The 10,855-nt window shown below is 37.9% G+C and overlaps 4 protein-coding genes across 8 annotated transcripts in view; 3 read left to right on the top strand and 1 right to left on the bottom strand.

Annotated features, from left to right (window-relative positions):
• Positions 1-1,508, top strand: part of LOC108632754 (RAS oncogene family member Rab18) — a 2,794-nt gene extending 1,286 nt beyond the window's left edge. The window contains exons 2-5 of one of the 3 annotated variants that reach the window (XM_018037523.2): positions 33-146; positions 227-344; positions 411-728; positions 790-1,508. In XM_018037523.2, the coding sequence (XP_017893012.1) occupies positions 79-146; positions 227-344; positions 411-728; positions 790-951 (666 nt within the window). In that variant the 5' untranslated portion in view covers positions 33-78 and the 3' untranslated portion in view covers positions 952-1,508. The remainder of the gene's footprint in view (positions 1-32; positions 147-226; positions 345-410; positions 729-789) is intronic. The other 2 variants (XM_018037540.2, XM_018037548.2) reach the window with 2 other exon arrangements.
• A 243-nt stretch (positions 1,509-1,751) lies between these two features.
• LOC108632750 (uncharacterized) lies at positions 1,752-3,588 on the top strand. Its single transcript, XM_018037508.2, has 5 exons — positions 1,752-2,033; positions 2,097-2,554; positions 2,670-2,881; positions 2,950-3,136; positions 3,208-3,588. Exons 2-5 carry the CDS (start codon positions 2,099-2,101, stop codon positions 3,427-3,429), a joined length of 1,077 nt encoding a protein of 358 aa, XP_017892997.1. The 5' UTR covers positions 1,752-2,033; positions 2,097-2,098; the 3' UTR covers positions 3,430-3,588.
• LOC108632739 (protein RCC2 homolog) overlaps positions 3,567-10,855 on the bottom strand; it is a 9,130-nt gene continuing 1,841 nt past the window's right edge. The window contains 4 exon segments of the mRNA XM_026810755.1: positions 3,567-5,684; positions 5,767-6,614; positions 6,903-7,143; positions 7,599-7,852. Coding sequence (XP_026666556.1) covers positions 5,514-5,684; positions 5,767-6,614; positions 6,903-7,143; positions 7,599-7,852 — 1,514 coding nt within the window. The 3' untranslated portion in view covers positions 3,567-5,513.
• Positions 7,863-10,849, top strand: LOC108632709 (AN1-type zinc finger protein 2A). Of its 3 annotated transcripts, none has more exons than XM_018037451.2 (3): positions 7,863-8,188; positions 9,294-9,605; positions 9,694-10,849. In XM_018037451.2, the coding sequence occupies exons 2-3, from the start codon at positions 9,310-9,312 to the stop codon at positions 10,028-10,030; spliced, it is 633 nt and encodes a 210-aa protein (XP_017892940.1). In that variant the 5' UTR covers positions 7,863-8,188; positions 9,294-9,309; the 3' UTR covers positions 10,031-10,849. The 3 variants fall into 3 exon arrangements, with proteins under 3 accessions (XP_017892940.1, XP_017892934.1, XP_026666550.1); XM_018037445.2 differs by lacking the exon at positions 7,863-8,188 and adding an exon at positions 8,406-8,800; XM_026810749.1 differs by lacking the exon at positions 7,863-8,188 and adding an exon at positions 8,831-9,205.

Raw genomic sequence — 10,855 nt, forward strand, 5'->3', positions numbered from 1 at the left:
TATTCTGATTATGTCTATTAATGTGCTTACAGTATTGAAAATATATAAATAATATTTAGTGATAATATAACAGTAACAATGGACGACGAAGTATTAACGGCGTTAAAGATATTAATGATAGGAGAATCGAGTGTTGGAAAGTCGAGGTACTTGCTCTATCAATATCTACCTGAAAGTATAACGTCTGATCCGATTTGAATGGTAATATCGATTTATCTTCTTCCAGTATACTTCTACGATTTACGGAAGATGAATTCCATGAAAATATGCAGAGCACAGTGGGTATGGATTACAGAACGAAGAAGGTCACCATCGATGGGAACACAGTGAAACTAGCTATCTGGGTTAGTCATTGTGCTCTTCATTTTCCTTACTTTAAAATTAATAATGAGTGACAAAAATTGTTACAGGATACTGCTGGCCAAGAACGTTTTCGTACTCTGACACCTAGTTATTATAGAAACGGTCAGGGTGCTATATTAGTCTACGATGTCACGGATAGACTCACTTTTATAAAGCTGGAAACTTGGCTGAACGAGCTGAACACGTACTGTGACAAAAGTGATATAGTTAAAATGGTTGTGGGTAACAAGATAGATTTACCGAACAGAGAAGTGAGCACGGAGGAAGGCCTACAGTTCGCCAGGAGGCACCAGACTTTGTACATCGAGAGCAGTGCTAAAACAGCGGACGGGATCAAATGCTGCTTTGAAGAGCTTGTACAGAAGGTGCGAATGATGTTGTCGATTACTTTCGATTCTGCGATATGTAACTGATTACTTTTTACAGATAATACAAACGCCGGGCCTCTGGGACAGATTCACTCTCCTCGGCCCCATCATGAACGCTGTAACCTTCCCTAGGCAAAGAGGTGCGAATGCAATTCAGCTGCACGGAGAGCTCGACGTACAAAACATCGAACAGCCTTCGACTTGTTACTGCTTCATCTAATCACCTGTAACGTACAGCTTTATCGGTGATACTCTCAAAGGAACTGTGCTATGGTCTCAAAAAGAAATGTGAACGCTTGGTGCGAGGAGTTTCTAATAAAACGTGAATTACGTATCACATTAGCTCTGTGTACGTCGAGAGAAGATACACACGAATGAGTTTGCTTCTAGCTTTTATCGATTTGTTAAACGATTCAATTTTATAGATATTTGTAATATGAAAGTTTATATTCATGTAAATACAGTATGCGTACACGTGGGTAATTTCTATTAATAAATTACCGATAAAAATCATTGGTTTGACGGAAGCGAATATTGTTAACTTCGGAACGTTTGTTTCTTTAAATCGTGTATTATTATTCAGCTGATTTTTATGTTTGCACAATGAATCAAGGTGGCGTGTATCACGTGAAAAACATGACGACCTATTTGTAAATTTATTTATTTAAAATCTTTTGTTGTTAGGCACTTGTATTTTAATTGTGCAAGTTACGATGTTGTCTTATACAATTATTTTGATGTATCTACTTGTAAATAAACTAGACATCTGCATTTAAATCGTTTACTGTGCCGAAAGAACGTGTCGCGGATTTCTAAGAACAGTTGCCTGTTAAAATATTTCATTTTGAACAACCGTCCTAATGTCAATCTACAAAATTGAATTATTTTTAACCCGATTGCGAAATGACACACTTTTTATTAGATACTCGATGTTACACTAAACCCGATAAGAAACCAAAGAAGTAATACGTATCAAATATTCCTTACCTCTCCAATTCTAATTGGAGTAAATTTTTAGACGGCCTTCGTCAGATACGTGTTCAACGTGCTCTTCGTCGTCGTCCTCGTCGTCCGAGGAAGTGTATCACGAAACGAAATTAGAAATTATTCTGACTAAGAAAGGGCTACAAGTCTACGGTTCGTGGACCAAGGAACGATTGTTGCAGTTACTCACAGATAGAATTAAACAATGCGTGCAGAATAAACAGGCTATTCCCAGCCATGTAAACGTAACGAGACTGAAGATCACCGTTTACAGCGGACTGTACAGTGTTGAAGTCTTGAATGAAATACGAAGCAAAGGTGTGTGTCTGTCCACAATGCGAATGTCGAGGAGAAATGAATCAGAGGAGAACTGATTTTCAGGCATGTCTCTGCAAAGTATCGTAAAAGCAATGAAGCTGGGATTGATCAGCCTCAGCCCTGACGAGATCCTCTGTTACAAGGAGTTCAACGTCGAACCGTACGCGTTAGAATTCGAGGAGATGTGGTCCAAGAAATTTAGCGAGAAATTGATTCTAAATTTAACGCCTGTTGGTCTCAATGTATCCGAGTGTTGGAACATAATTGTTCACGGTGTTTTTCTTCAAAGTCCGTACATCATTCGTCACTTGACGCTCAGCGGCGTGGACGTCTCGGGGATCATCAACTGGCAAACCAAGATCAGCGTTGCATCGACTAAGGTGATCGAATTTTTAACGCTGATTGGGATAGACGAAGAGGTCATAGCATTGGTGGAACAGCATGGTATCGATGAAGAGACTGAACAAATGCTGGTAGACCTCGGGCTGAATGAAATGGACGAAAGGCTGTCGACAGTGGAGGTCTCGACAAAGTACATTTATTACTCTGCCTACAGTGGGATAAAATTCATTTTGCCCCACTTGATTTCTGTATAACGTCCGCTGCGACTGCAGGATTTTCCATCGCAATTTGTAGGAAATAATATGCGAGTGCAGCTTGACGATATTGGAGCCGATTTGTGGTGCAGATATTTTAAAAACAGTATGCAGAACGAGTTCGAAAACCGATTCATCGATCGATTCTATTGGTATATTAGACGATCTCCATGGGTACTCTTGCCGATGTCATGCTTTGGAGGAACTGAAAACAGATGAAGAAATAAATGCGCGAAGAAACGATTATTTAAGGTCGCAAATAAATATCCTAATAAAATACATTTTGCTGGAAGAATAAAAATTGGTTTACCAAATTACAGACAAAATATCATGATACCGTTGTCCTGGGCGATGGCCAGAACTTTGAAATACAGACCGTCAGATCCCATACACTTCATATCATATCAGCTGTTGAGTTGGGTACACGGGAACGTTCCAGAGAATAGGAAGGAAGATCTCCGTCAATTAATCGCGTTATCTACAATAGCAATGGATAAGAAACTCGTCGTTAGTGCCAATTTGAATAACTCTTAACTAAACAAATTTTTACCCTCGTTAAACAAAGAACTCCGAAACAGGCGAGGAATCTATTAGAGGAAGAAGAACGGATCAGGAAAAAGAATCTCGAAGCGTTGAAAAATATTCCTTGCGAGGTTTGCAAAGAGCATCAAGCTTTGCGTCGTGTTAAAGAACAGTGTTGGAAGTGCGTGAAGAAGAGAGTGAAGAAATTCGGCGTCTGTGAGTTCCCCGATGTCTGTAGTTCCTGCAAAATTAACGTGTCAAATAAGAGCGATGTGTGAACAGAAATTGTTACAACGTGGGGAATCGGAGAAATTTTCAGGTACGCAATCATTGAGCTCGTCATCTGGCTAGAAAATTAGTAATTAAACAATGAATAAAAGATTCAGTAATCCTACATTAAATGATACAGTAAAAGTTATTTAAAAAATTCGTTTATTTCGAAATCTGCCTTGTACACGAGTTTCAAATTCGCTAAGAACAAACAATTTTTGGAACAGAATGGAATGAACGAACGCTTAAGTCACTGTATTATCTCATCGCAAAAAACTGTGGCAGTGTTTTTACAATTACAGTCGTTTGAACGGTTCACGGCAGTGAAGTATTCCCTTATGTCGCGTTTAAATTGTCGACAGTGGTTTCTAAAATAGAGCTAGTTCCAAATTTCTCGATTACATTTTACACTACTGAGACGTGGATAGCCTTAACTATAATGCGTATACATGAGCTGTTATTCCTTTCTTTAATAGCATATGGTAGTGTATACGGAATCACATTTAGCTCCCGACCATCTCTATACAGTTATATTATTAATTAACAAATGTATATCGCTTTTATTCCCTTCTTTCTCACTGAAACTTTCCTAGCTCTTGTGAAACAATCGTCGCGTTAGTTTAGAATGTATGACAAACAATGCTGGTTCTTGGAAAAAGCATTGTCCATTTATCTGGCTAATCAGATGTAAAATATTCTTTAAAAGATAAAACACGAGCGTCTGAGTATAAAAATTGGTTTCTCACTTTCTGTAAAATGTCTCTGTTGTATAGCAGATCTATGTACACGATTACAAGTATACAAGATGATAACAACTTCAGCAGAGAGTTTTGTCAAATTTTCAATTAAACAAGTAGTTATGTATACGTAGTAAATTTAAATAAATTATACGCGGAATTTGTTAGATTGCAAAATGTGATTTGTACATGGAATACTTGGTCAAAATTTCGTAAAGTCACAAACAGAACGTACAATGAACATGATCTTGTATTTAAAAGCTTGTGTCTTTAACAATTAAATTGTCTAAGACTGTTAATAAAATTAAAACGTACATATCTCATCTTGCAACCCGTGTATTATCAGGAATATAAAACATGAATCGGCAGTTTCAATGATTCAGGTACTACTGCAATGATAGAACGGATATACATAATCTAAATTAAGACGAAAATGTAAGAACGGCAGTACTCGTTTCAAAAATGTTCCTTGGTAACCCAGCACTCTTTCTCATACGCGTATCAACTATTATTATTATTATTATTATTATTATTATAATTATTATAATTATTATTATTATTATTCCCGTTTGTTGTTTAATGTCACAGACAAAGTGAGAGAAAGAGAGATAGAGATAAAGATAGAGAGTGAGTAGTTCAATAAAATAGCAACGTATCAAAATATATTTTTCGCATCTATTCGTTTGGTCTATAATCCTGAGCTACCAACAGAATTGGGGTTCCCTATGTTTTTCCGTTCTTCCTTTTTACGATGAAACACGCGTACTTTTTTCACTTTTCTCTCGTTACGTTTCTTATGTTATTTTAAGTAAAATCGTGGAAGTACAAAGTATTTATGTAGAGAGTTATAACAGTTTTCTTTTTAAGTCTATATACTTCGTAATATGGACGTTTCTCGCAGTCTATTTTTAATAAACGTTTCACAGATCATTGTTTTTCAACCTTTTCATCGAGCTCGTTTATGTAACTAACTTATTATTTAAACATATAATGTGATGAATGTACTCTCCTTGCAAGTGGCGATAATTTGTAAGTGTAATAATGCTTGCGATGAATGCAGGAATTTCTTTTCGCTAATCGAAGAGTTGAAATTTCGAATTAAAAATAATAGAAAATCCGCAGTACCTTGCAAATACTATAATAATGATTCTGTACAAAGGAGAAAGAAAAAAATCAGAAAATAATTCTCTTGTGATCAAGAAAATCGATTCATTAAACACAATTATAGAGCTTCTGGTATCAAAATAAAATACAATTATTTTCGTAGTAACAAGAATACCACGATGATTGCATCCCTCGAAATTCAAACTCCTCGAGCAGCTGAATCTCGAATAATTGAAATAAAAAAAGTGGATTTAAACAGAATATACTTGAAGTTTGTTAATTTTCGCTTTCTCGTCATCGGACTCGTCCCGGCATATCATGAGCGTGTGGGAGAGACCGCAGGTAACGGCAGTTATGTACAAACCTTCTAGTGCTTTCACCTCCATCGGCGTTGTCGAGGATTTACGCATCTCGCCGAAACCCTGAGAACATTAAATAAAAACCAAGAATATAATAATCACGACAAAATTCCTTGCTTCGACGTCGTAGTATTTAAGTACTTACCAGCTCACCAAAAGTAGGGCTGGCTCCCCAAGCTATGACGGAGTCGTCCGCAGCGACCACGACGCTCGTTTGCGAACAGCCGACGCACCGGATCTCCCAACCAGACAAATCCTGGATCGGTTTCGGATACATGTTCGCTTCGCCAGTACGTTTCGTCTGGCCGAACATCATTGCCGAACCGTGGACGTTTATAGCGATGCTGTAAGTGCTCCCACAATGAACGGCTCGAACGCCGCGATTAGGCGGTTCCAAGTATTTGATCAGACGCGGGACGAACTCATCCCGCTGTTCATTGTGCCCGAGACGGCCGATGCCGCCGAATCCCCACGAGAACGCGCGGTTCTTACTGTCGATCGCCACCGTGTGATAATGACCGCAGCTGAAATCCGTGATCTCGACACGGTCCAGCGGCGTCACGTGGCCGTCCTTCATTCTCTCGATGTAGAGAACGATTCTCTTAGGCACTTTCTCAAAGAGGAAACCCATTTTCGTGCTGGTGATGAAGTACTTCCCGTCGGTGTTGTGGCCCAGCGCGCCGTACTCCGGGCTGCCGAACGAATGCAGACCGCCCTTGATGTCCAGGATCATCGAGAATTCCGCGCCGCAGCCCACCTTGACTATAGGCGGGCCGGAGTATTTCACTTTAGTCGCAGTCATGATGCAAGTCTCGGATTTACCCACGCCGCACTGGCCTAATTTATTGTCACCCGCGGCGAACACTATCCCGCGGCTTGTTAAGAACAGAGTGTGATTGCGGCCGCAGGCTGCACCTATCACCGTATGTCCTTTTAAAGCTGCCACCTCGGTGGGTTCGTCCCGGCGGTTTGTGTCGCCAACGCCCAGCTGGCCTGCAAGAATTAATGATTATCGATATCAATGAGAAACTTAATTTGTTACGACGAGCACGGAATAAAGAATAGTCACAGGGTAGAGTGCATAAACGAACGAGTATAAGAATTATAATACGACAACACAGCAGTACATTTCACCAAAGAAACAACGTTCTGAACATATATAAATAGTGTACGTTGTTAATCCAGTACCAACTACGAATAATACGGCTTAACAAATCGATATTTGTTTTACTTACTGTAATAGATTTTATCATAACTCTTGTTTACCTTTAGTTCATTTACCTTTATCATTTCTACCAAATGTTAGGCACCTGTTATCCTCGGTAACGATAATACTGTGAGAGGCGGCTGGACCGGAGGCGACTAATCTCACTCGGGACCCGTTCAAGTTTTTAAAAGTATGCGGAGTCCATAGGCTGCGGCCGACGTTGGTTTTCATACCCTTCGGTGGATTCTTACGTCCAGCCATGTCCCAATTCGTCAGACCGCACATCAGCAACGTTCCTGGTTTACCCCATCCTCCCTGTAATAACAAAGGATCTTACAGCTTAATTTTATTATAACATTTGCTATAAATGTACACATATGAATTTTATTTGCAAGATTAATGTGCAGTTTCTATTCTAAACATCATTGATTAAGAATTTTATACTTGTTAGGCAAAGTCCACCGGTATAGCTCTTTCCCATCCAATTTCATCAAACTTATGAATCATGGCAAGCAAATATATATAAGTAATTCATTAGAGTACAAGTTGCTACATGTAAGAATGAGATACATACGTGTGTTTATTACAAGTTCATCCTATGCATATCTACAGAGTTCATATTTTTTTAATGCTGAGATACTCAAACAAACATAGGCCTACATATAAAATAGGAGAAGCTAGTAAGCATTCGTTCCCTCACCCCACCAGACCAATAACTGTATATACATGTATATATATTAAAAATTTTAAATAAAGGTATAAGGTATCACCTCGGGCGGTGGTAACTCCGGAATGTTGCTAACATCGGCGAGATCGTCTTCGGCGTCCTCGGCATCAGCATTCGAGCCGGTCTCGGCCGCGGCGTCGTCGACGTCCGACTCATGTTCGCTCGAGATGTCCTCCTCGTCGTACTCGACCTTACGTATTTTCGCGCGTCCCTTCTTCGACGACTGGCTGCTGCGTTTCGACATGATCGGTATCGAACCTCGCGTTTCAAGATTTCGTTTTAACCGCCGGGGTTAAGCTAAAATCTACCTGGATGAACGGCGGCAGTGAATATACGGTGACATTAATTGATGTAATGGCGTTCTCCGGGACACCCGCACCGCCCGTACCCCGTAGCTCGGCGAATGAACAACAAAAACGCGGCCACCTGGTGCTCAAAAATCATAATAAAACCAAGCTCCGGTGATAAGTACAAAGCAAACTCGAGTTTATGATTGTAAATTACTCGAGCCACGAATGCGCGCTTCGCGTTCAGTTCTGTTCCCGCGCTCAGAACCTCCAACAATCCAACGAAATTCGACCTAATCTCATCTACGAGTAGAAAAGAAAACGATCTACACCAGAAAGAATATAGGTAAGATCTTTATTAAAAAATCATATGTTAATTAATATTCATTAAACGATTTGTTTATTTCTCTCTTACTGTTCTATACATAAAAGGTATATAATTGCAGGATTGAAGAAACATGTGATTTCTATTTGTATTAATTCAATAATGACAAAATTCTTTTAATTTATACGTGAATAATTGTATATTTACATTTAATATTTCATATATTTTAATATTTATACGTATGAATTATGAATCGAGTCGTCATCAGTGGAAAACGTCTCAAAAGTCCTACGTCATGCTTAATTCGCGTTATCAGTTATTCGGGTGACGTTATTAATCCATCCGTGTCGTAATTTCACGTGGAACGTATATATACCGCGCAGTTTCTATGTCTCTATCAAATCTGACAAATCAGTCCCTCGTGCTACTTCGTGAAAGCTGTACGCAGCTGTACGCTTCTTTTGCATTAGACAAATAAGCTATTTTCGTAAGAAACTGCTACAATTGTGATAGTGAAATAATAAATAGAATCGTTCAAGGATTCAAGATAATTATTTCATTGTGATACGCATAATAATAGTTCAATATTCGTCTTGATAAATCGACAGAAGGAATCGTGACTTGAATTTTAAGGTACGTCTTATATTTTAAGAATTTTCCAGATTTATTTCTTCTGTAAAATAATTCTACTTTGTAATGTCAAAGTTGTGGAATTTCTTAAACGTAGAAATTATTGGAAAGTATGTTAGTGTGTGAAGTATGGATACTTAAGGTTATGATTCACAGTTTTTCACTGTCATCATGTCGAGACACAGTTCAATTCTAAATTCATTGTTTTAACATATACCAATTACGTTTTAAGAATGAAACGAAATCATAGTTAATTATAACACATACAATGGAAGGACATATCTTTTTTCGTAATTCTATGTAGTATATTGCCATGAGTGTTATTTTTATATTTCATCTCATTAGTACATGTTATTGCTAACCATCATTTCCAATTGCTAACTTTGTTATCTCTTCATTATCATCTTGGTAATAAAGAACTGATTGAAACATTTTTAAACAAATACAGTGACTTGGTTCCATATTGCTGACTCTTAGAATTACACTTTTACTTTAGGTTCATCGTATTTAAAATGGAATTACCACATTTGGGTGAACACTGTTCAGAGAACAGTTGCAATCGGTTGGACTTCTTGCCTCTCAAGTGTGATGCATGCTCAGGGATCTTCTGTTCGGAACACATGTCTTACAAGAGCCACAACTGCCCAAGCGCTTACAAGAAGGACGTACAAGTACCAGTATGTCCTTTATGTAATGCTCCTGTGCCTATAAAACGAGGAGACCCGCCGGACATTGCTGTGGGACAACACATCGATAATGAATGCCAATCGGATTTGAAGAAGCCTAGCCAAAAAATATTTTCTCATAGGTATGATTCTGATCCATCTTCACAAATTGAAACAAGAGCATCGTCTCCGATGTATTTGCGTACAAAGAAACATTTTTTTATGTTATAGATGCTCGTCGAAGGGTTGCAAGATTAAAGAAATAGTTCAAGTCTACTGTTCCGATTGCGGTAAAAATTTCTGTTTGAAACACAGACACCCGACGGATCACGCGTGTCTGGGAAAGGAGGAGACGATCCGGAGAAAAAGACTCGATGCTCTTGATAACAATATGAAAGTGAATAATAGAAACGGGGAGATATTCAAGAATTATCAAGGCAGCATGAGCGAGGATGAGGCTCTGGCCAGAGCTCTTCAAGCTTCCATGCTAGAAGAGGACACGGCCAGGCGAAGAACGGTGGAAGCTGGAACACCTTCCGGGAATAGGGACAGGTGTAGACTATCGTAAATTTCTATGATTTCAATTTTCATCGCTGCTCTTCTTTAGACGAATTGTTATATCTCTCAGATATTTTAATCCATTGTAAAACAACTTTCTCCACTTCCACTTTGGACTTTCGTATTTAAAAGACACGATTTTAAAATCTGTTACGTACCTTCTCAAAAATTCTTCAAACTGCATTTAACAATCGAATGCTTAACATTCATCTTGCTAAGTAAGCAATTTTAAATTAAAAGAACTATTATAAATAGGTGCAGAGATTCTATTTAAATAATTGTGTTCAACTCTCTCTACGTACTACTCGATTATTTATAAACTTCTATGATATTACGCAGGATAATTTTTTTGTCCTTTTTATACTATCTAAGTAAGCACTGAAGGTTGAGGTAATATAAATTTTTGGGCGAATCAAACAATTATTGATAGATTATTCTTTTCCTTTTATGTAGGTGATGCAATATGTTGAGAATTCCGAACTTCAGTGAATTAATATCGGTGTGGAAGTTATTATTATTTTTAAAAGAATATGATAGACATATCAATGCGACAAGCTTTACACTTTTCTACTTTTTCAATATGTAAAGGAACAATTTTACCTGTTTCTCTTATTTAAAGAATTTCGCAATTTCCTATAATAATTTAACTAAGCAATTTAAAACTTACTATTTAAGATTTATAAATTATTCCGAACATATACATTATACTCTATTTAAATATACATGTGCATATATATTTAAACAAAGTATAGCGTTTACTCAAGTTTATAATTATACTTTTTGTACAAATGTATATTTTAAAAACGAGGTTCACACACGTTTGCACAATATTTAC

Source organism: Ceratina calcarata, unplaced genomic scaffold (assembly GCF_001652005.2).
Source record: "Ceratina calcarata isolate Rehan_Ccalc_2016 unplaced genomic scaffold, ASM165200v1 scaffold11.2, whole genome shotgun sequence".
NCBI classification, from domain to species: Eukaryota; Metazoa; Arthropoda; class Insecta; order Hymenoptera; family Apidae; genus Ceratina; species Ceratina calcarata.